Below are 26950 nucleotides of genomic sequence, written 5' to 3' on the forward strand. Positions count from 1 at the left end.
CAGTAGATACATTTTTTATCTCTACATACACGGCTCAGACCATTCAAACATGTTTTCCATTGAACAAGTTTTTTGACGTTTTTTTCATCAACATTTAGCATTATTAATCAGCATGTTAATAGCATTTCATAATAAACAATGTTACATGTAATAAAAAAAAATGTATACAATTATTTGTAGATGACTAAAACTTTGAAATTACTAGTTCGCTTTGTTTTCTGCTCATGATGAGGGCGTTTTGGTCATTATGCACATTTTTTTGTTTGTTTTTTTATATATAAAATATAAAAATGGTCCAGTCTTCAAGAGGAACAACCCTGAACCCCCATACATTATCTTTTCTGTCACATGGCTTTCTGGCATACACACTGTAGAGATCTAAATGAAAAGATAATAATAGCCTTATAAAATATCTGATTACCTTTATGAAATATCTGAATACTATTATGAAATATCTGAATACCTTTTAATAATCATATCCAATTAGGCTCAAATGTATTTTTCTTTGTGTGTGAAAAATTCTCAGACACCACTGCTTTGGCTTTGAGGGCCCAATATCCTATCAGTATCTGATTTTTTTTTCTTCTTTTTTTTCTTTTACTGCTGCCCAGATGGAAATTTAGAACTATTCCACAAAAGTGTTGTCCGGACCTCCGCTGGGAAGGAAATAAGGAGACCGGACCTCTTTGAACTTTAATTAAACACCCCTGGTTTAGACAGTAAGAATATGTTCCTGTTTGGGTATATTCATGTTAAATTATTGCTTAAATAAAGGTAAATGAAAATTTGTGTTGCTGCGATTGGATAAAGCAATAGTTAGTGGTGTGTGTTATATAATGAAACCTGGCCTACCTTACAGAAAAACCAAAACAGACACATTTTCAGACATTTTGGATGTAAAAGCCGACAGAGTGGGAAGAGCTATGCAAAGACGAGTCCAGATTTACTGATCAAAGGCGGTTTGATCAAAAACACACACACACTCCTCATCCTACACAGACTTCTTGCGAGACACAGCTATTAAAGGTGGTGTGCTCTTTACAGAAGGAAGACTCACAGAGTCAGTATTAAGATTTTAGACAGATGACACACTCCAGTGCTGTTCAGAATGAAATACTAGCTTACTACTTACTGAAAACTGGCAAAGCACTAATTGAAGTAGTCCAGTCAAGTGAGGACAAAAAGACAAAATATGGCTTTTGATATTTATCTGCCACGGAAAGAAAAGGTGCAAATCAAGCATGTTGCTTTGTTGGAGATCATATTGTGAAAGATATTTGTTTGATAGTTTTTTCTAACTTGATTAACAGGAATTGACATTCCTGCAGCTCAAACACTAGCAACGCCAAGGTCGAGGGATTGATTCTCAGGGAATACATGAACTGAAAAAAATGTGTACCTTGAATGCAATTCAAGATGCTTTGGATAAAAGCATTGCCAAAAGCATAAATGTAAATGGAAATTAATGTCTGAGCTTGAACAATTCAGTTAACACTAACACATTATTTGCTGTGCTTAAAACAAGCTGTTTTTCATTACTATTAATCCAGCAAGGGATCTGTGCCTCTTTAGCGGGACACCAAAGTGCACAATATCTACAGCATCTATTACACATGTTTTATGTTATTGCATGCATACAGAAATTTGCATAAAATGTTCATCATTTGCAAACCCGATTCCAAAAAAGTTGGGACACTGTACAAATTGTGAATAAAAACAGAATGCAATGATGTGGAAGTTTCAAATTTCAATATTTTATTCAGAATACAACATAGATGACATATCAAATGTTTAAACTGAGAAAATATATCATTTTTAGGGAAAAATAAGTTGATTTTAAATTTCATGGCATCAACACATCTCAAAAAAGTTGGGACAAGGCAAATGTCTGGGGACTGAGGAGACAAGTTGCTCAAGTTTAGGAATAGGAATGTTGTCCCATTCTTGTCTAATACAGGCTTCTAGTTGCTCAACTGTCTTAGGTCTTCTTTGTCGCATCTTCCTCTTTATGAAGCGCCAACTGTTTTCTATGGGTGAAAGATCTGGACTGCAGGCTGGCCATTTCAGTACCCGGATCCTTCTTCTACGCAGCCATGATGTTGTAATTGATGCAGTATGTGGTCTGGCATTGTCATGTTGGAAAATGCAAGGTCTTCCCTGAAAGAGACGACGTCTGGATGGGAGCATATGTTGTTCTAGAACTTGGATATACCTTTCAGCATTGATGGTGCCTTTCCAGATGTGTAAGCTGCCCATGCCACATGCACTCATGCAACCCCATAGCACCAGAGATGTAGGCTTCTGAACTGAGCGCTGATAACAACTTGGGTTGTCCTTGTCCTCTTTAGTCCGGATGAAATGGCGTCCCAGTTTTCCAAAAAGAACTTCAAATTTTGATTCGTCTGACCACAGAACAGTTTTCCACTTTGCCACAGTCCATTTTAAATGAGCCTTGGCCCAGAGAAAACGCCTGCGCTTCTGGATCATGTTTAGATATGGCTTCTTTTTTGACCTATAGAGTTTTAGCCGGCAACGGCGAATGGCACGGTGGATTGTGTTCACCGACAATGTTTTCTGGAAGTATTCCTGAGCTCATGTTGTGATTTCCATTACAGTAGCATTCCTGTATGTGATGCAGTGCCGTCTAAGGGCCCGAAGATCACGGGCATCCAGTATGATTTTCCGGCCTTGACCCTTAAGCACAGAGATTGTTCCAGATTCTCTGAATCTTTGGATGATATTATGCACTGTAGATGATGATAACTTCAAACTCTTTGCAATTTTTCTCTGAGAAACTCCTTTTTGATATTGCTCCATTATTTTTCCATTATTGGGGGAATTGGTGATCCTCTGCCCATCTTGACTTCTGAGAGACACTGCCACTCTGAGAGGCTCTTTTTATACCCAATCATGTTGCCAATTGACCTAAAGTTGCAAATTGGTCCTCTAGCTGTTCCTTATATGTACATTTAACTTTTCCGGCCTCTTATTGCTACCTGTCCCAACTTTTTTGGAATGTGTAGCTCTCATGAAATCCAAAATGAGCCAATATTTGGCATGACATTTCAAAATGTCTCACTTTCAACATTTGATATCTTATCTATATTCTATTGTGAATAAAATATACGTTTAAGAGATTTGTAAATTATTGCATTCCTTTTTTGTTCACAATTTGTACAGTGTCCCAACTTTTTTGGAATCGGGTTTGTATAAACTATATGCTGTAAAAAGTAGGAAGTGCAGGAGGACCTCCAGGTGTAAGTGTGGTCACAGAGAATTTAACCACTAAGAGCATGTTAGTATGTTATTCTGATCTTAGCCCACATGTCTCTCTCACAAACACAGCTGTTTCTTCATCTCAGTCTCTGCCATCCTTCCCTCAAACTCTCTCTCTCGCTCTGGCCAGTCAAATGGCTGTCCTTCTTAACTCCCCTAAAACCTTGTTTACAGTTTTCTCACTGCGTCCCCACCGCCTGTGCACTATCACACTGTTCTAACTCCTCAGTAAACTCCTTTTATTCAACACATCCCGCTCTCTAATAATCTCTGAGCTGGGTGGAGAGATTTTGGCAGGGGACTAGTAAGACAGCGAGGGATTTGGACCAACGCAAGGAAAACGAAAGGAGGGAATGTTTAGTGAGAACTAAACGAGCTAGAGAGCGAGAGAGTTCGGTTTCATGCACGCTCTCTTTCTCCTCGTTCTTGGATCTTCCTCCAGCTCTCCTTCAAGCTCTTATAGGGATAGTTCATCCAACATTTTCACCTTCATTCTCCTCCAAAACCACACAACTCTCTTTCTTACATAGAACAAAAAAGAAGAAATTCTGAACTTGTACTGGTCCATTTTATACCTGGTCACATTGTAACCTCACATTATATTACCATATAAAGCCTACTGTATCATATTTGATACACAAAATTCTAAGGCCTCTAAATGATCAACATGATCATTGAAAATCCAACCCGATTTTCAATGATCATGTACATATTTTACGAGGTGGCTAATTCGTACGAATTTGTACAACCTCACTTGTACACTCATTTTTCACTCATTTTTGCTAAACATATTCTACGAGTTCCCTAATTCGTATAAATTCATGCGAATGACCTACCCCTAACCCCGCCCCTAAACCCACCCATCACTGGGGTCTAGACAAATCAAAAAAATACGATAGAGGTTGTATGAATTCATACGAATTAGACACCTCATAAAATAAATAAAAATTGGTAGTGAGATAGCGTTGGAAAAACCTGTTGCACGCAATCTACTACATGCCTTCTGTGATCTAATTGATAATTTATACTTGTTTTAGCAAATTAAAAGCCTTTTAGTATAATTGTAAAAATGTCCACCTTCAGCTTGTGGTTCACATGTCTTTTTGCTGTCAAATCTTTACTGATTTTATAAAGTAAACGTAAGAATAACTTTTATATTGTTAGTAATAGTTCAAAATGAACACTTACTAGACTGAAGCAACTTAGGTTTACTTTATCATTTTGAGTAAAATCATATAAAATGTGAGTATCAAACATGATGCATCAGGCTTTTGAGGAATGTTTATGTTTATTTTTCATCTCTCAATTATCAATGTATTGCATTATAATGTATTGCAGTATAAGTATTTAAATATCATCTTATTAAGACATTATCGGGCGATATAGAGTGACAACTGATATTTATATGATTTTATATAGGTATCTGCTATACTGTTATAAAGATCTCATTGATTTACATTACATGATATCTGAATTTCATCTTACTTTTTGGCTATACAAGTATCAGCATCTGTAACAAATTTCATATTTTTGATCAGCTGGAGCCTCTTATTAAAATTGATGTATTTTTTTCCTCCTCGAGTATGAGCTCCATATTCTCACTATATCATGCTACATATAAGCCATAGAAGTCTGATGTATCAAATATGATATTCAACAAAAAAACTTGTTTTTTTGTTTTTGTTTTTAGATATTTTGTCTAAATGGTCAATATACTGTTCCATTTCTTTAAAAAGAAAGATTTTTCGGACTATTATTTCATATGTCAGGCTTTACAGGGTTAAACTGAATAATAAAGATGGGACTGAAGTTTCAGAAAGACACTGGGCCTCATTCATGAAACTTTCCTAAATATATGAGTAAATTATGAGAAATTTGCATGTACATGGGACCTTCCGAAAACTCTCCTCCGGATTCACAAATGCTTCGTAAACATCAGATTTGTTAGTATGTTAATACATTCCAATCATTCATAAATAGGATGCATGCATACAACGTGCAACCTCAATGATTTAAAAATTCCTATATGAGCTCATGAAATATTATTATGTTACATGTGTTATCAAAATGCATCAGTTTGCCAAAAAAACACAAAATGTTTGGAGGTTTTACGCACCATTTATGCGTGGTAGGGAGCAGGTGTAAATTTCTTTCGTACCAACTAACATTTTGAAAATACGAACTTTCATGAATCTGGAAATTTACATCAGTACGTAAATCACATCAAAAAAAAAAAATAAAAAAAATACTGATAACACTTTAGTATGGGGAACAATTCTGACTTTTAAAGGATTAGTCCACTTTTAAATAAACTTTTCCTGATAATTTACTCACCCCCATGTCATCCAAGATGTTCATGTCTTTCTTTCTTTAGTCGAAAAGAAATTAAGATTTTTGATGAAAACATTCCAGGATTATTCTCCATATAGTGGACTTCAATGGGCACCAAACAGTTGAAGGTCAAAATTTGTTTCACTGCAGCTTCAAATTGTTCTACATGATCCCAGACGACAAATAATGGTCTTATCTAGAGAAACAATCACTCATTTTCTAAAAAAAATAAATAAAATTTTATACATTTTATCCAAAAATGCTCATCTTGAACTAGCTCTCTTCTTCTTCTCTATTAGAATTACAGCAGTGTAGACGCTGCTAAGTGTATTACTGCCCTCCACAGATTAAAGTTTGAACTAAATTGTCATATACAATATGCTAGTGTAAGTATATAAGAATTAGTTCAAACTTTGACCTGTGGAGGGCAGTACACTGCCCGAATTCTAATACAGAAGAAGAAGAAGAAGAGAGCTAGTTCAAGATGAGCATTTCTGGTTAAAATGTATAAAATTTTAATTTTGTTTTAGAAAATGAGTGATTGTTTCTCTAGATAAGACCATTATTTCTCATCTGGGATCGTGTAGAACAATTTGAAGCTGCACTGAAACTAATTTTGACCTTCAACCGTTTGGTGCCCATTGAAGTCCACTATATGGAAAAAAATCCTGGAATGTTTTCATCAAAAACCTTAATTTCTTTTCGAATAAAGAAAGAAAGACATGGACATCTTGGATGACATGGGGGTGAGTGAATTATCGGGAAAAGTTTATTTAAAAGTGGACTAATCCTTTACAAGTCAGAATCAAGTCAAGTAAAACATCTAGCTTCCACCAGACCGCCTTCCGTATTCAACTTATGAAGAAAGCGTAAAACTCTAGCAGTTCAAAGTGCTTATGCTACGTCCTACGCCTTCCCTATTCAACTTACGGAAAAAAGCTTAACTGATGCAACATCAGTTACGCTTTCTTCCTAAGTTGCACATGGAAGGTGGTCTGGCGGAAGCTAGATTAATATAACTCCAATTGTGTTCATCTGAAAGAAAAAAGTCACACACCTAGGATGGCTTGAGGGTGAGTAAAGCTTGGGCTAATTTTCATTTGAAAGTGAACTAATTCTTTAACAACTACCTTACTAACTATTAAAAAGCAGTAAATTAGGAGTTTATTTAGGCAAAAGTCATAGTTAATAGTGAATAGGTGTTACTACCCCATACTAAAGTGTTGCCAAATCACTGCTCGTGTTTCATGAATGAGGCCCAATAAGTCTGTAGCACAAAAATGTGTAAGTTGCATGCTTTTTGTGAGGAACAAAATGAAATGTAAATAATTATTCACTAAAAATCTTCCCCTCCAGTGAAGCAGTTCTGTCAGGACCACTATCGTCAAATATGATTGATAATGCATAGAGTTTGTATTGGCGGTATGGTTCTGTTCTGTGCAAGAACTCCCTGCGCATCCATGCAGCCTAGCATGGATAAGAGCAGTGAGAGCAGCAATAGCCCCCTAGGGTAAACAGAACAGAACCAACATATGCAGATATAATTAATGTCAATTATTTAACATGCACACATATTTCAAGAATTAGTCTGATTCAGGGGAATCATAAGGCCAATCCTGACTGAAGAGAGGAGGAGCTGAGGATGGAGGAGGGTAATTAGCTCCTGAGAAATGCAATAGCTGCTGAAAATACTGAGGAGCTTATATATGGATGCTGTGATAGGCGTCGTATTCATATAGGTAGACGTGAGTCACCTCGATTGACGTGACCTGCCAAAACTGACGCTAACGCTGGATATCAGTCCGGTTTGTTAAAAGAATAATTTAAAATGGTTATTTGAACTGATTCATAGAAAATATCCAACTATAGAGGATAATTTGTTCCTGTATTGGACAGTATTGCTGTTTCTCCCATGAACGTGCCCAGGAGAACTAGGATGGTTGTCAAGATTTTCAGTAAATTACTTTTTGTAATAGCAGAATTTAGTTTTTATTGGATTTTTTCTTAAGAATGTCCCTTAAAAATCCCTGGCACACTGAGAGCAAGCCAAATCATACATAGAACTGCACAGCAGCGCCATGCAGTAACAATTACAGCACACACACACACACACACGAACAATCACATAATGATCTTTAGAGTTGAGCTGGCCAAAAAATGATCTCCAAGGGACAACAAAACAAAAGCATGCGCGCACACACACACACCATACAGCCAAACCCCCAATGTCCTGTCCAACAATAGCTCACATAACTGCTGGAACCTACAACAGTTTTACTTCTAATAAATTGAAGCACATTCTTGTACCTCCTACTCCACAGCACAAACACACACAGTCCCCTGTGTCGCCTTGTCACACTGTGGCCTCTTTCACAACAGCTCATGGCCTGAATACCCCTGAGTGCGTTTGTTTTGATTTCATTTCTACATAAAAGCAGTTTCAGAACAGATTATAAACACAGGGGTGAATGTCTCTGTCATTTCAGTGTAACTGAATTCTTAGACTGAACTCTTCCTGATACTGAACCCTGTGGGATAATCAGCACTGTCCGATACTCAACTTTGCCCAGTATTGAACCCTGTCTGATGCTGAGCTCTGCATGCTGCTTAGCTTTGTCCCATACTAAACTGTGTCTGATGCTGGAACCTGTTCAATACAGAACTTTCTACAATACTGAACTCTGTCTGATAAAAATATGTAGTGAAGTACATCTCATACTGAATGACATCCATACCTATGTTTGGTCTGTGCTGCCACACTCTTCAATTTTAAGCTCTTAGTTCTACTTTTGGCAACGTCTACACTAATCCAGATACATTTGCAAACATATATTTTTGTGTGTTTTGGTCTTCCATCATAGGCGTAATTTGCGGGTGGGACGGGTGTTACATATCCCCACCACTTTTTGCCAGGGTCGATATTGTCCCTACCACTTTTTGAAACATCTCGCGGCACGGATGTATACTAATACAAAAAAAAAAAACATCTCTAGTTGATTAGCAATTAGCACAGTGCGCAGTCTTCACACGGACGCTGTTGCGGCCACAGACTCTATTCGTTCCGGTGAAATCACAAACAAAATGCACATAAACGTGTTTCTGCTCTTGATAAACAATCACTGATGAACATCTTTGGTTTTAATGAGAACAAAATAAATAATTAACACAAGGGTGGATTACAACCCAAAACCTCTGGCATGCTGAACAAAAAATCTACCTCTAGTCCATCAGGACAATCTAATACTAAACACGGATTTACGTATTTACTCACTAATGTAAATACTTTTGAAACTAACTATATATTGTATTAGTAGATGTAAGGAGGAAACTATCATATTCAACATGAGGTCTGTGTCAATAAATTTTGTGCATTTATTATTGTAATGATACACACACATTCCTGATACACACACATTCCCGACACACACATTCCTGTCCCACACACTTTTTTAAAACAAAGTTACGCCACTGTCTTCCACCCACACTGAGATAATGTTTTTGCCCTGCAAAAACTGAGCTTTTTGAAGATGGATAAATTATAAGTGGATAAATTATACTGTGGACAGTGAAAACTGAAGTTTTGAAAACAATGACGCATGTTTAGTCATGTAATGCATATTGTACATATATCTATGTTTATATCAGTATGTACCTGCTATGTGCTATTCTCTTTCAAAGTGTTGCTTAATGTTAAATGTTACTTTGTACAATCTTCATATTACATTTCTGCAAAAATGAATTTGCAATTGCTGTCCTATGTCAAAACAAAGCAATTGCATTTTAGGGGCCGTTTACATGACGCCAACTAAAAACTGATCAATTTTTATAAAAAAAAAAAAAAAAAAAAAAAAAACTGATGAAGTGAAAACTTTTAAAAATGGGTTTCAAAGTGCAAGTTTTTGAAAACAATACAGTTATCATCTCCGGGTAAACAACAAAAATGTGAATTTGTGAAAAGGGTGACGTCATGCACATGTCTATTATGTGTTCAGTCTTTACAAAGGGACATCACCACCTACTGGCCAGGCAGCAGAATACAGTGTTTTTAATTGTTTTCATGGATCTGTGTGAACAGGGATCATTTTGACAACGTTGTCTGTACAGTATATGTGAAAAATGCAAAGGAAAAACTTTTCCATTTTTAGTACATTGTTGTGTAAACATACCCTTAGACCATACACTCTTCGTTTAGGGGTCACACTTGGCTCAAAAGTGACGAAGCCTTTGAAATGTAACTTTTTTCAGGAAAACCAATGTAATATATTTTTGTTCAATAATATTCTTTGATTATTATTTAACATTTTGAGGGTATTTTATGATACTATGCAATATTTATAAAGTCTTTATTAGCTATTTTTTTTCCCATTGAAAATAATACACATTTTTTTTTAAAATATATTTTTGTAATAATTTTTCAATTAAAGCAGTATTCCATGTTAAAAAAGAGTCAAGGCATTTAAAATCCAATTTTTTGAAGGTAGATTAGTGCCAACTGGTGGGAGTATGTAATGCCATGGTGTAATGTCATGGTGTAACCACTTTTTAGACATAAATACTTATTTTTATTAAGTTTTGGATTTTGATTTATACTTAAACATTCTCAAAGACTACTTTTTTGTCAAAGTTTAGATTTTTTTAGTTTGAAATGTTGATTTGAAGTGTCAGTTTTTGCATTAATTTTACTACAGTCAAACCTGAACACGGGGGGGGGGGCATTTTGTTACACATAACATCAAAATTCAATAAAAATGTAACAAAAATGAACAGGTATGTTTAATTTTAGTTGTTTTATCTGATTTCAACCTCTTATTTGAGTCTTTTGGCTTAATTTTACCATATTGTTTAGGGCTGCACAACAATTAATCACGATTAATCGTTTGCAAAATAAAAGTCTGTGTTTATGTAATAAATGTGTTCTGTGTATAATAATTATGAATATATAAATACACACACATACATGTTTAAATTTAAGAAATATATGCATGTATAAATAAATATATATTTAAATATATTTTATATTATATATAAATATAACATTTTTCTTAAATATACATATGTATGTGTGTGTATTTATATATACATAATTATTATACACAGAACACACATTTATTACGTAAACACAGACTTTTATTTTGCAAACGATTAATCGCGAAGCCCTAATATTGTTACAGCCACACCATTTAATTTGTGTGTACAATAGTGTATTGTGTGTGTGTGTGAGTGGGTGTGTCTGTTTTGTACTCTCGATGTTTTACAGTGTAACCTCTTTCTTGCTGTTCATTTTTACTGCTTTGTGGCTGTTCTCTGAGTTTTTGTATTATTTTTTTATTTTTTATTTCCCATTAATTTCCAATGTCGATCATTTTTGACCGTGAAGGAGCCAAGTGTGACTATTTTTCTGACCCTTTAACATATCCGAATCATGTCTGTGATATGTTTTGTGTGTTCACATAGCTAATGCGACAAAAGTCACCAAGTGTCATCCCATTCCGACGAAGCAAAAAAAAATTTAATTTCAAAACGAAATTTTTTGTCTGTCATTTTTGACCGAAGATTAAACATGTATGCACCAGTAAAAGCTGAGATTTTTGTCTCAGTACCATCATGAGCTTTTATTACTATTTACATCTGCACAATAAAATGATTTTAGTGTTTTACTGATGTTTCAGTGTGGACAAGAAACCTCTGGAAAATGCATGAAAATGCTAGTGTGGAGGGAGAGCGTTTTGACATGAAAAATGCAGTTTTCAAATGTAACCAGAATAATGTAGCATTCAAGAAATGCATTTGACTCACACATATTGACACACTTACCCTTAAACCATAAAACACTATTTCACAGTGTCACACCTATATCTCTGTTCTAGCTTGTACTTTTCCAACTCATTTAGGAAGTGCGTATTGGCCCACTTTATGTTACATGATCTCCTCAGGATGAATCATTTGTTCTGAGGCAATCCTCATTTATAAGTCACTTTGGATAAAAGCATTTGCTAAATGAATAAATCACTATAGGTTTGATTACACTTAAACAAACATTAGACTGAATCGACCTGTAGTTCAAAGCAAATATTCTACAGCAATCTACCAAAAACAAAATGTGCCAAACCTCATATTGGCACTGTACTTTGTATGATTTCAATCTGTTGATTAACAAGATTAAAGCTGATGGCCTCCTGGCACACTATGCATTTTATAAGGTTTGGAGTAAATATCATGTAATCAATACACAATCCTTTCTCCTTGTATAAAAATATTCCTTTAATGTCACACAAGCTTGTCCTCTTCTACTAATGATTTACTGAATATTACTGGAAGCAGCAGCGAGGTCATTATGACTCTCAGAACTATGATGAGAAAAAGCCCAGTTATAAAAGACACACTCCTTCAACACAGAAGCTGCAACAGCTCCTTAGCAGCACTTCATCAACAAATAACTTCAAACAATGTTCAAAGATCTAAATACAAGTGTCAAGTTTATAACTGAAGAATCTACCCAACCACAAAATTAAGGGTTCTTATCTCAAGATTTCATGTTCTAAATTAAAGATTCAATGTTTTATCTCGAGATTGTAAATTCAAGATTCAAGTGTCTCTCAGGATTCTCAATTCCAGGACTCAGGAATCTCAGGATTTAGAATTCACAATTCTAAATGCAAGGGTCTTGAGGTTCTCCTGAAGATTTTAACTGAAGATTCTAAACTCAAAATTAGACATTCAAGATTCTAAAGATTAAGATTAAGATTCAGGGTTCTAAACTCATGATTATAGGTTCTATACTAAGTATTTAAAATTCTAAATTTGTGGTTCTACACTCAAGATTTGAGGTTCTAAACTCAAGAATCAAGATTCTAAACTCAAGATTTAATGTTCTACACTCAGTATTGAAAGTTGAAAATTCTAGACTCAAGATGAAGATTTTACTCATGATTGTAATTCAAGATTCAAGTGTCATAATGCAGTATTCACAATTCTAAATTCAAGGTTCTTGAGGTTCTAAACTCAAATTTGCAGGTTCTAAACTGAAGATTATAAACTCAATATTATAAATTCAAGATTCTAAACGATATTCAGGGTTCAAAACTCAAGAATCTTGATTCTAAACTAATTATTATAGATTTTCTATTCAGTATTTAAGATTCTAAATTAAAGCTTCTACACTCAAGATTTGAGGTTCTAAACTTAAGAATTTAGATTCTAAAACTCATGAACAAGGTTTCACAGACAGGGCTTAGATTAAGCCAGGATTAATCCTTAGTTCAATTAGGACATTTAAGTAGCTTTTTAAACATGCCTTATATAAAACATTAATAGTGTGCATCTTGAAACAAGACTAGACTAGACTAGACTTTTTAGACTAGACTTAAGCCTTGTCTATGAAACCAGGGGAAGATTTAATATTCTACACTCAGTATTCAAAACTGAAGAATCTAAATGGAAGATTCAAGTTTCAAGTGTTTAAAGTCAGTGTTCATAATTCCATTCAAGGTTTTACACTCAGGATTCAAGGTTATAAACTCAAGAATCTAAACTAAAGACTCAACATTTTACACTCAGTATCCAAAATTGACTCTAAACTCAAGATAAAGATTTTAAACACATGATTATAATTCAAGAGTCTAAACTCAGTATTCATGATCATAAATTTAAAGTTCTGCACTCAAGTTTAAGGATTGCAAACTCAAGTTTCAAAGTTATAACCTCAAGACTCAAGATTCTATCTGAAGATTCTAAACTCAAGATTAAAGGTCCTTAACTTAAATTCAGTATTCTAAATTCAAATTCAAGGTTCTACACTAAAAGATTCAAGAATCTAAACTAAAGATTCACGGTTCTAAACTCAAGAATCAGGATTCTATATTCAGTAGGCCTATTTAAGTTTCAAGATTCAAGGTTCTACACTCAAGAATCAATATTTAAGACTGCACGGATCCAAACTGCAGATTTAAGGTCCTGTCCTAAAGATTTGTGGTTGCCTCTATACGGCCATCTGTCAGAGAGGACGTCCTGCACACTTGAGTCTCTCTACTGTGGGCCAGACGGCTCCCTCTCCTCAGCAGTAGATTGGGTGTCACTTCAGTAACGTCTGTCCTCACTTCCCCCTTTTTCAAGCCTCTCACTTACTATTCAGGCCTTTCTTCCTCCATTCAGGTCTTTCTCTTCTCATTCACAGACCCTTTCATCCCATCCATCCATCCATCCCGAACAGCAGCATTTTTCATTCGGTTGCTATGGCTCCCTAACCTCTGTCCTCTCTGACTCCTCCTCCCTCATCCGATTTCCCCACTATAAGTCACTCTTTTTCTTTCTCTCCTCTTTCTGTATTGTTGATTTATAGTCACGGTCTGGTATGTGTGTTCTGTCTCGGTGACTTTTATAAGGGTCTGTCACACATTCCTCTGTTTTTAACTCTGTGTTTCTCTTTAACTTCTCTTTCTCTATCCTTCTCTCTTACAAAGACGCTTTGCTTGTACAGTAATACCCATGACCCCTGTGGTCACCCCCCTCCTCCTTCCCTTCATTCATTCTACATCTACTTTGTCTTCTTAAGGCTCAGGTCATTTACACCCTCTCAAAAACGCCTTTATTCTTGCTTATCTGCTAGTTCTGTGCTTTCTGAGAATCACTAACCGTTTAAGGTTATGCCAGTCTAAACTGAATCCGTGCACATTTTTCACATTTTCTACGCTGATTGTGCAGAATCTGCAGAATTAGTTTAAAAATTGCAAAACATGTTGAAGAGAACTGAAAATACTCCACCATGTTGATTTGGTAGATTAATGTGTAATCAAAAACCAAAATATTTTTTTTCTTTTTTTTTCTTTTTTTGTAATATGAAATCAAAATTTAGTTGACATTTTCAGAGTTATCAACATTTTTTCAAATTTTCAAAATTTCTTTTTTTTAACAAATTTAGCTTTGATCACAGGAATAAATTATATTTTAAAGTATGTTCAAATGTAAAACAGTTTGTAATAATATTTCAAAATAATATTTATAATGTTATATCTAATATTTATAATATTTTTACTGTACTTTGAATCAAATAAATGCAGCCTTGGTGAGCACACTTCTTAAAAAAAAATAAAATAAAAAAATGAACGCTAGTGCCTTAAAATGTTTCTAGGTAGGCAGCACACTAGGTTTTGGAACAGAGCTCATTCGTACCTCTTAACAGCAAAAGAACATGGTCTGATATAAGCATGTTCATCGTGAAGAACTAAGTGAGGTAAATGGAAAATGTTGTGTGAGTAGATGTGCAGTAAACTTGATAATTAAACAATAAACTCCAAATGCTGCTCCAAAATGGCAGAGAGGTGTGTAGCAGGGTAATATTCCAAGGGTAATACTCTGTTATTGCTTCTTTTTTTCCCTTTATACCCCTTCAATTTCCGTTTCTAACCTTCTGTGAAAGGCTCCCAGTCATACACGCGTCCCATAAACTCTTGACTGTTGAACGCTGCACACTGCTCAGCCCTGGAGTTTACTGGAGCACCTGGGCATGCCTGGAGGGAGAGGGAGAGAGAGAGAGAGAGAGAGAGAGAGAGAGAGACTTAAGTTATAGTGTCTCACTTCGACAAGCATGGCAATGTGTGTGTGTGTGTGTGTGTGTGTGTGTGTGTGTGTGTTCTTGTATACATGGTTTATGAGGACAAAAATGTGTATGTGTATAGTGATACTTTTTTTTTTAATTAAAAAAAAAAAAAAAAAAACACCATTTAGTATATTTTTTGAAATTCAAAAACTGCAGAATGTTTTCTGTGATGGGTAGGTTTAGGAGTAGTGGTAGTTGTAGGGGGATAGAATGTACAGTTTGTACAGTATAAAAACATTATGTCTATGGAGTGTCCCCGTAAACCACATATACAAGTGTGTGTGTGTGTGTGTGTGTGCTTTGGGTCAACCTGTGACAGAGAGTGATACATTGGCTACCATATGGAAATAATGGTGAACCTGAAAACACTCACATAAATCTCTAGAGAGGGAGAGACAGACGGAGGCCAGTGTTTATGGAGCCAGAGCAAGCCAAGAGCTATGAAGACGACTCAAAATGACACAAATTTTAAGGAATGAAAAACTGGCAAACCACAAGGTTGGGAATCAAATAACTTGGTTATTCAGAATCATTCAATTTAAAAAAAACAACAAAGAAAAACAAAGTTTCTCAAAACAAAAATTAAAACTTGTATGAAAGATTAAAAATACATAGAACTCCAAATTATTAACAGAACCATTAACCCTATAAAGCCTACATGCAATTCTGACTTTATATCAGGCAATTCTGACTTGACATCTCACAATTCTGACTTTATATCTCGCAATTCTGACTTTATATCTCGCAATTCTGACTTTATATCTTGCAAATTCTGAATTTATAACGCAATTCTGACTTTATATCAGACAATTCTGACATTACATCTCGCAATTCTGATTTTATATCATGCAATTCTGACTTTATATCACACAATTCTGACTTTACATCTCGCAATTCTGAATTTATAACGCAATTCTGAATTTATATCAGGCAATTCTGACTTTACATCTCGCAATTCTGACTTTATAATGCAATTCTTTTTTTATATCTGGCAAATTCTGAATTTATAACGCAATTCTGACTTTATATCTCGCAATTCTGACTTTACATCTCACAATTCTGATTTTATATCATGCAATTCTGACTTTATATCAGGCAATTCTGACTTTACATCACACAATTCTGACTTTATATCAGGCAATTCTGACTTTACATCACACAATTCTGACTTTATATCAGGCAATTCTGACTTTACATCTCGCAATTCTGATTTTATATCATGCAATTCTGACTTTACATCACACAATTCTGACTTTATATCAGGCAATTCTGACTTTACATCTCGCAATTCTGACTTTATATCAGGCAATTCTGACTTTACATCTCGCAATTCTGACTTTATATCTCGCAAATTCTGAATTTATAACGCAATTCTGACTTTATATCTCGCAATTCTGATTTTATATCATGCAATTCTGACTTTATATCAGGCAATTCTGACTTTACATCTCGCAATTCTGACTTTATATCAGGCAATTCTGACTTTACATCTCGCAATTCTGACTTTATATCTCGCAATTCTGACTTTATAACTCGCAAATTCTGAATTTATAACGCAATTCTGACTTTATATCAGGCAATTCTGACTTTACATCACACAATTCTGACTTTACATCTCGCAATTCTGACTTTATATCTCGCAATTCTGAATTTATATCAGGCAATTCTGACTTTACATCTCGCAATTCTGACTTTATATCATGCAATTCTGACTTTATATCTCGCAAATTCTGAATTTACAACGCAATTCTGACTTTATATCAGGCAATTCTGACTTTACATCTCGCAATTCTGACTTTATATCACACAATTCTGACTTCACATCTCGCAATTCTGAATTTATAATGCAATTCTGAATTTATATCAGCCAATTCTGACTTTACATCTCGCAATTCTGACTTTATATCTCGCAATTCTGACTTTATATCTTGCAAATTCTGAATTTATAATGCAATTCTGACTTTATATCAGGCAATTCTGACTTTACATCTCGCAATTCTGACTTTATATCTTGCAAATTCTGAATTTATAATGCAATTCTGACTTTATATCAGGCAATTCTGACTTTACATCTCGCAATTCTGACTTTATATCTCGCAAATTCTGAATTTATAACGCAATTCTGACTTCATATCAGGCAATTCTGACTTTACATCTCGCAATTCTGACTTTATATCTTGCAATTCTGACTTTATATCACACAATTCTGACTTTACATCTCGCAATTCTGAATTTATAACGCAATTCTGAATTCATATCAGGCAATTCTGACTTTACATCTCGCAATTCTGACTTTATATCTCGCAAATTCTGACTTTATAATGCAATTCTGACTTTATATCTCGCAATTCTGACTTTATAATGCAATTCTGACTTTATATCAGGCAATTCTGACTTTACATCTCGCAATTCTGACTTTATATCAAGCAATTCTGACTTTACATCTCGCAATTCTGACTTTATATCACACAATTCTGACTTTAAATCTCGCAATTCTGACTTTATATCTCGCAAATTCTGATTTTATAATGAAATTCTGACTTTATATTTCACAATTCTGACTTTATATCTTGCAATTCTGACTTTATATCACACAATTCTGACTTTACATCTCGCAATTCTGAATTTATAACGCAATTCTGAATTTATATCAGGCAATTCTGACTTTACATCTCGCAATTCTGACTTTATATCTCGCAAATTCTGACTTTATAATGCAATTCTGACTTTATATCTCGCAATTCTGACATTACATCTCGCAAATTCTGACTTTATAATGCAATTCTGACTTTATAATGCAATTCTGACTTTATATCACGCAATTCTGACTTTATATCATGCAATTCTGACTTTATATCTTGCAAATTCTGACTTTATAATGCAATTCTGACTTTATATCACGCAATTCTGACTTTATATCATGCAATTCTGACTTTATATCTTGCAATTCTGACTTTTTTTCTCAGAATTGCGAGATATAAACTCACAATTGCGAGAAAAAAAGTCAGAATTTATTTAGTGGTGGAAACAAGCTTCTGTAAAAAACTGTTGCACACAATCTACTACATGCCTGATTGATAGTTTATACTTTTTTAGCAAGTAAAAGGCATGCACCTTCGGCCCATGATTCACGTGTCTTTTTGCGGTGAAGCCTTTATATCTTTATAAAGTAAACATAAGAATAACATTTATATAGTAATATTTATGAACACTTACTGGATTGAAGAAATTTAGGTTTACCTGATTATCCATACATCTTTTTTATTTTAGAAAAATCATTAAAATGTGAGTATCAAATATGATCATCTTACTTTTTGGCCATATAAATATCAGCATCTGCACCAAATTGCATATTTTTGCTCACTTTGGGCCTCTGAATACAACTGAGATGTTTTTCCCTCGTCAAATATATGAGCTCCATATTCTCACTATACCACACTATATGAGGCATAAAAGCCTGAATGAAAAACACAAATGCAATATGTTTTTAGATTTTGCCAAAAAGGTTTCATTTAAAAAAAAAAATAATAATAATAATTTTTTTAGACTATTATTTCATATCAGGGTTTACAAGGTTAAGGAACTAGAATTGTTGGTGGAAACTGAACCAGAATCGACAAATTCCTTATGATTCCCAAATCATTACCATCAGGATAAAAACATATGGCATCATAAATCAAACCTATATCAGCTTTGAGAGCGCTACAGAGAACAGCTCTGGTTTGGACCAGATGCTTCTCTCAAGATCTTCCACGTGTTCGTTCACAACGCCAATGACATCAGGAAACACTGCTGATTTTCTGTTGCCTTTTTCCTCTTCCTGTCTTTCCCCGTCCCTCTTGAACACGATAGGAACCACCCACAGAGGGAGAGATTAAGTTAAGGGATGTTGCAGGACACTAAAGCAGGAGGCGGGACAGGCAGAGGCAGCTGCGGACGGTAACGAGGGTGAAATCAAGCAGTCGCGGGGTCAGCATTTAACCTCACAGACCACAGCAGACCACTGCACACATGGCCATTAATGACCAAACACCGTCCCATTAATGCACACCAAACACACTGTGGCTATCCACAAACCTTCCCTAAATATTTACAACATGTCTGCAACTCCTGAGTGTGTTTGCTCGGGAAAACTCCAGCTCCGTTTATTCAAGCGGTTTAAAGCTAATACTCATGTTCGTTGATTTACTTGAATTAATCTGTGGTTTGGGTGCTTGAGGCATAACTTACGATGTTAAGATACATACATATATACATACGTTTAATTGGGCTACATCAATGCTGACGAATATTTATAAACACTCAGAATATTTGGTACGTTTTGAAGTGTTTGAAACCCCAGAACATATAATTGTTATGAATAAAGATATAAAATGACAAATAATAAAAAGAAAGCAACAGTTCTGCCAACAATTGCTCCAAACCCGGCTTAACTACTTTCGTGAAACAAAAATGGAAATATTGAGCAAAATGTTCATGCTGCTCAAAAAAGCTCTTACAAAAAAAGAAGTACACTTTAATGTTCATTCAATTCAGTAAACTTAAAGGAATAGTTCACCCAAAAAGTAAACTTAAAGAATAGTTTACCCAAGGCCATCCAAGATGTGTGACTTTTCTTTCCTCAGCTGAAGAGGAATTAAGGTTTTGGAGGAAAACATTCCAAGATTTTTCTTCATCTAGTGCAAGTGAAGGGTGCCCGACGTAGACCATTTTTGACGGTCCAAAACGAAAACAGGCAAAAGAATTTGTGAGATCCGACCCAAAGGAGACTTTTACTCTAAAATATACTGGATTGTTTCAACCCATGTTCGGGTCAAATATGGACAAACATAACCATTAGTTCAATTTTTTAATTAAATTTTAAACCCAACGGTTGGGTTTGTCCATATTTGACCCAAACATGGGTTGAAACAACCCAGCGTATTTTAGAGTATGAGCGTGCCGAAGGACAACACAGAGCTGATATATAGTCAGACGGTTCAGAGGAGTTTCTGTAATGAAGCAGTACATCTACTAGAGCTCAAGCTGAGAGAGAGAGAGAGAGCTAAAGCTTTACTGCCTTTCCTTAGGCCACATTCACTTCCTCGTTAACAGAGCCACTGTCAAACAGGGGCACACATGGGTCAGACTGCATCTCAACACACACACATACACAAAATAGCAGCTCAATCGGATCTTATTACCAGGAGAAGCCAAGCGCTTACAAGCTCAGTGGGAAATCATGGTGTAGCATTCACACACACACACACACACACACACACACACACACACACACATAATGAATGAATGTATGGCTGGCTCAGATGCATCCATGGCGGATGAATGTGGCTTGAGCTCAAGATTTTCTCACACGTTGTGAACACTAATGACACAACAGCTGTCACTCACTCTCACACACACTTTCTCCGCACACATCTTCCTGAATACCTCGTTCTTTTGTTTTTCTCTGTGTCCAGCTGACAAAAGCAGTTGGTCAGTGTAAACACATTTAACAAAGCAGCATGCTGAAACACGCACAAACACACTCCAAGAAAACAAGAAACTTAAAACACCTGAATAGACAAAAATGAAATGTGCACACAATGGGCTGTTCCGTGTGCACATAGAATTTGTGCCAAACTTGGTGCAGATGCTGATATTTAGGCTATATGGTCAGAAAATAAGATGAAATTCTGATAGCTTGTAATGTAAATCAATGAGATCTTTGTAACAGTATAGCAGACCGGTGGCCAAAAGTGATGCCCGGAGTGGATGTTTGTTTTTAATGAGATTTTGTGTTTTTAATTTTGGTTTTGCTGAGGTGTTCTGCTCAGTGGTTACTTACTGGCCCAAGCCAAAAAAGCCCACCCACAAAATTTGATGTATAAATGGTGCAGGATGGGTTACACAATAAAGCTGAATTCTTAGAGTAAGAGGTTTGAGCAAGAGTAGAAATAAGAGTAATATTAAAGGTGCCCTAGAATGCTTTTTCACAAGATGTAATATAAGTCTAAGGTGTCCACTGAATGTGTCTGTGAAGTTTCAGCTCAAAATACCCCATAGATTTTTTTAAATTCATTTTTGTAACTGCCTATTTTGGGGCATCATTAACTATGCACCGATTCAGGCTGCGTCCCCTTTAAATCCTCGCGCTCCCAGCTCCCCGCCCCCGAGCTCACGACTCTATAATACATTGCATAAACAAAGTTCACACAGCTAATATAACCCTCAAAATGGATCTTTACAAAATGTTCGTCATGCATGCTGCATGCATACATCAGATCATGTGAGTATAGTATTTATTTGGATGTTTATATTTGATTCTGAATGAGTTTGATAGTGCTCCGTGGCTAACGGCTAATGCTACACTGTTGGAGAGATTTATAAAGAATGAAGTTGTGTTTATGCATTATACAGACTGCAAGTGTTTAAAAATGAAAATAATGAAGGCTCTTGTCTCCGTGAATACAGTAAGAAACGATGGTAACTTTAACCACATTTAACAGTACATTAGCAACATGCTAACGAAACATTTAGAAAGACAGTTTACAAATATCACTAAAAATATCATGATATCATGGATCATGTCAGTTATTATCGCTCTATCTGCCATTCGTCCTCGCTTGCTTACCTAGTCTGATGATTCAGCTGTGCACATACAGACGTCCTGCCCTTGTCTAATGCCTTGAACATGAGCTGGCATATGCAATTATTGGGAGCGTACATATTAATGATCCCGACTGTTACGTAACAGTCGGTGTTATGTTGAGATTCGCCTGTTCTTCGGAGGTCTTTTAAACAAATGAGATTTATATAAGAAGGAGGAAACAATGGTGTTTGAGACTCACTGTATGTCATTTCCATGTACTGAACTCTTGTTATTCAACTAAGCCAAGGTAAATTCAATTTTCAATTCTATGGCACCTTTAATAGTAATAGTGATGCTTGACTAAGCGAACACCACTAACAAGATTCCACACAAGCTCTGAGTGTATGTGAGAGTGTGTGAGCATGTGGGGCTCATTTGTGAAGCACAAAGAATGTGGGCTAGACACTTCTTTCTTTGTGTCCATGTGTGTGTGTGTGTGTGTGTGTGTGTGTGTGTGTGTGTGTGTGTGTGTGTGTGTGTGTGTGTGTGTGTGTGTGTGTGTGTGTGATGTAACATACATGTGTTTTTAATATGTAAATGATGACATATGTCTGTGAGTTTCTGTCTGTTTGTTTAAAACTGATGCAGAGTAAATCCCAGACAGATATGTGTGTATTAAACAAGGTAAAAATGACTTTCTTCCTCAGTATTTTTGTCTTGATTTCTAGTAGAAATATATAACATTCTGAAATTAAGAGACAATTACTAGAGAAGCAAAATGGCATAATATAACAAGTCTTATTTTCTGAAAAATTAATTCTTCATGCTTAAAACAAGAAAAATCTGACAGTGGTTTAATAAAAATAAACTTAATTTAAAGGGGAGACAAGTTTATGTTTGTACCTCACAGATATTTTTCTTGTTTTAAAGTCATACATTTTGACCAATTTTTCAGAAAATAAGACTTGTTATATTATGCCATTTTGCTTCTCAAGTAATTGTATCTTAATATAAAAAAAAAAAAAACAACAAAAAAAAAACATTATTTTTCACATATTTTACATTGTTGCAGCACCTCTTTTTCCAGTCTGTCAGTAACGCTCTGGGTTGCGTTTCTCAAAGTCAACTATGGTCGCAAGTTCCGTCGTTACGAACACAATTCGACAACTTGCGACCATAAATGGCTAATGATGCTTTTGGGAAATACACCCCTATTTAGTTCCTTTATCTATGAAGCATATTGTGCTCTGATTGGTCGGCTAGACCAGTATCTTTTGACCGCTTCGATCGTGTTTGGGAAATGTTTCAACACAATACTAACTAACTCAACTAGGCCCCGCCCCCTTTTTGTGTATGTCTTGGGTAGGAATTATTTAAATGAGGAATATTATGATGTGTTCGTTCCCGGAAGAAAACTCAAGACTACAATAGAGGCGTTTCAGGCAGTTCAGAAACAGTGACACCGATATAGAGAATATAGAGTGACTTGTTCTTTGTAACTTTGCAGACCTTTCTCATTCTCAAACAGCAACATTACACACTAAAGAAAGATGAAAATGTTAAAAAAAAAAACATAATAGGACCTCATATCTTGATTTGTACTGGAAAACCAGACAAAAACACTGAGGAATAAAACATTGTTGTGGTACACAAAAAGAGGGAAGAATCTGACAAGCAAAGAGAAGATGAGGGAAGAGCAGAGGAGGAGAGCAGCTGTAAAACAGTGGGCTTTTACAAACTCAACCTGAAGAGAATAAATGCTGAGAGTTACAGACAAATAAACGTGAACGTTTTAGGCCTCCCTCGAGGACAACAGAATAAAAAACCAAAAGGAAAAAGAGGGAGAGAGCGAATATCAGAGGGAAAATAAATGAACTTATTCTGAAACAAAAGTTTAACTAATTTAATATTAAAGTAAGTAAATTGGATAGACATTTTGTGAAACACAACGTAAACAAGAGATTACAAAACCCCATGTGGGAATTGAGTCATTTGCGGCGGGTCGTTTGCACAGGTGATGGACAGCTGTCCGAACCCAGTCCCAGCTGAGACTTGAGCTCATTTCCTGACAAATTCCTGATATATTGCCCCATATCAGCATTATGGCCTAAATTCTTTAAATCCCCACAAAGGAAACTCTCTCCAACCCTTTAAAGCACAGGAATTCAACAGCATCTGTAATGTATTTCATTTTGAAAACATCGCCTTCAGCACGAGGACAATGATTGGGCAGGGACACGTCACATGATGTGCATTTGATGAAATGAACCCTCTGGTCATATTTGAACTGTTGTTAAAGGACTAGTGAATTCTGTCATCATTTACTCACCCTATACACTTCAAAACTGAATGACTGTATGAAAGAGATGTTTAACAGAATGCTGATGTTGCTCGTTTCCAGTTAATCTATTTTGGAAAGTAGATTTTTTTCCCCTCACACATTGAATACAGTGCACATGTTTAATGGACTACTCTTGTGATGCTTTTCGACTGCTAATTTTTAGAGCATTACAGCCCCAGTATCCATTCATTTTTTTGGGCCCCCATTCATGAAACACATAAATTGTCATATGATGCAAGATGTTACATTATCACAAGACATTCATCATGTGACAATTTACATAGAAAATTGTTCTGCTTGTGTTTCCTGAATGAGGCCTGCTGATGAAAAACAGAAGACATGACATACTGCGAAACTGAATTTACACAGAAAAATGGGATACACTTTATTTTAAGGTGACGAAATTACATTGTACTTACTCAAATAAGTACTGAGTAACAGGGTGCGATTTGTAGGGGGGGATGGGGGGGGGTTTCCCCCCTTCTAGTTTATGTATCCCTGCCTCTGTTGAATTATTTTTATCTCCGGAGGGGGGGTAAAAAAAATCCCTCCCGGGTGATGCTACTCCACAAACCACCAACAGAGCATATAAAATACCATAAAAAAAAAAATAAAAAAAAAAGATTTTTATTTTAACATCAAGTAAAAGCTGCGTTTATATAGAACTGTCTCTTTACGACCACAACAAACAGGACAATTTTCAGACGCTCATTCCGACTTCGCCTCAGCGCCAGGCGCAAGTCAAACAAACGCGGAAAAGGTACAGGTGAGGACGACGGGAGCTTCAGTTGAACAACAGTGAACTGCGGTCAGATGAGATGCTGTCAGGCTATTTCGGTAAAACTCAGAAAAATTAACATGAATTGCATGCGCAAATGCGCCGGCGCGCGCTGCATATTACTTTATTATAGCTTAAATAAAGTGCAAAAGAAACTACGAACAATGACCATCGTTGTTCTGTTTGTAAGTTAAAGGGCACCTATTATGCCCCTTTTTACAAGATGTAATATTGGTCTTGGGTGTCCCCAGAATGTATTTGTGAAGTTTCAGCACAAAATACCCCACAGTTAATTTATTATAACCATTTTAAAATGTCATTTTTGGGGCCTGTTTTAAAAAGAGCTGTTTTGGTGTGTACCACCTTAAATATAAATGAGCTGCATATCCCCGCCCTGCCTTTGGATGAGGGCGTAACTTGCATACCTATGGCAATAAAAAGTCGGTAGAAGCAGAATGGCTGAGAGTGAGAGACCCGCTGTTTTGTATGGCATTCAGCCGTACATGTTTGAACCGGAATCAGACCCAGAAGATGAAGAGACTCCGGCAGAAGAAACACAATTGAGAATGGAGCAGGACATCTCTGAATGGTTATTTGATACATTTATGTACTTATAGAGTTTTAATCGCGTCCCCTTTGCAATTATGGATGTGCAACAGAACACACACACACACACACTGTGATAACGTTCGCGCAATTTTTTGAAACTACAAACACAAATACTGTGATAACGTTTGCTAAGTAAACATACACAGTTTTTAATACAATATCTTTAAAAAAAAAAATATATATATATACGTGTGGATACACACTATAAAAACAAGGTTTAAATTATATACACAGACATTCTATGACGACGACAACAACTTTAGACGCATTTGTTATTGAATTGGCTGACATCGACTGAAATGACTATTTGCTCAAAAAACATTAAATACACTTACTTCTTCTGGAGGTGACGTTGGATCGCAAACAGTAGGCAACGATCCACACTTGAGGATTAACTTTGAAGCAAGACCTGCTTTGAATTGACCCTCGTTCTCAAAACAGTCAGTCAAAAAATGATTCACGCAAACATAAACGTATTTTGGAATTTTGAGTGGCGCCTTTCCTTCGTAAATAAAATCCATCCACTGCGTTTTCAGTGGCTCTAATGTCGGAAGTAAGTGAAAACTACTATGTTCATTATTACATCCCACAACAGAACACTTATGTTTCTTAGGAGACATTACCGGCTGTCGTTGAAACAATGGAGGATGGTTTAAAGATCACCGAGGTCGGGGTCTATGCCAAAACCAGATTGTCAATCAAACCACGTGGGTGGGGCTTAGCGCAATTCTACGTCACAGTGAGAGCAATCTTAGAACAGGGCGTTCTGAGACAGTGCTTATGAATTATTGAGATTGTAATCGCATGCCCCCGTACCCCACTAGCAAACTACATTTTCTGACCTCGGTATGAAACCCTGCGTACGGCCCTGCTTATATTCTATCTAATCAAATCTGAGGTAAGTGTGCATTTCTCCAAATGTGTGCACTTTTGGACTTAAAGTTTGTATGTGTATGCACTGTGATCACAAATAAATGGGACCAAACACGACTGAATGTAAAGGTTTGTGTCTCGTTATTCTATTAATAACTACCGATTGATTTTACATTTCTATCAGAAATTAAGAATTATTAGTGTCTTTGTAGATAGTGGTGCAAATATCTAAGGCCCTCATCTAATACTTCAAATCTCAAGGTTAAATCAGAAGGTTTTTTTTTACCAATTTATATACCAAAAATAGTATATATGTAGCTCCAACTTTTCAAAACATCCCCCCCTCTGTTTTTTTCACAAATCGCACCCTGCTGAGTAATATTTATTAACTACATGTACTTACTATAGAGTTACAGTTAGGGTTTGATTTAGAGTAAGTTACTTGTAATTATGCATAGTTTACTGTTATTACTATAGTAAGTACATGTAGTAACGTGAAACTACATCACCTTAAAATAAAGCGTTATCAAAGAAAATCATACAGATTGATATGTTGATATGCCAGAATTTTTGTTGTTG

At 35.7% G+C, this 26950-nt stretch overlaps 1 protein-coding gene across 5 annotated transcripts in view; it reads right to left on the minus strand.

The window, feature by feature from the left end:
- Positions 1–26950, minus strand: part of adamtsl4 (ADAMTS-like 4) — a 109687-nt gene that overhangs the window by 32456 nt on the left and 50281 nt on the right. For all 5 annotated transcript variants that reach the window (XM_048152077.1, XM_048152078.1, XM_048152079.1 and 2 more), the window contains one exon: positions 15011–15113. In XM_048152077.1, the coding sequence (XP_048008034.1) occupies positions 15011–15113 (103 nt within the window). The remainder of the gene's footprint in view (positions 1–15010; positions 15114–26950) is intronic.

The sequence above is a fragment of the Megalobrama amblycephala genome, linkage group LG13 (genome assembly GCF_018812025.1).
Source record: "Megalobrama amblycephala isolate DHTTF-2021 linkage group LG13, ASM1881202v1, whole genome shotgun sequence".
NCBI lineage: Eukaryota > Metazoa > Chordata > Actinopteri > Cypriniformes > Xenocyprididae > Megalobrama > Megalobrama amblycephala.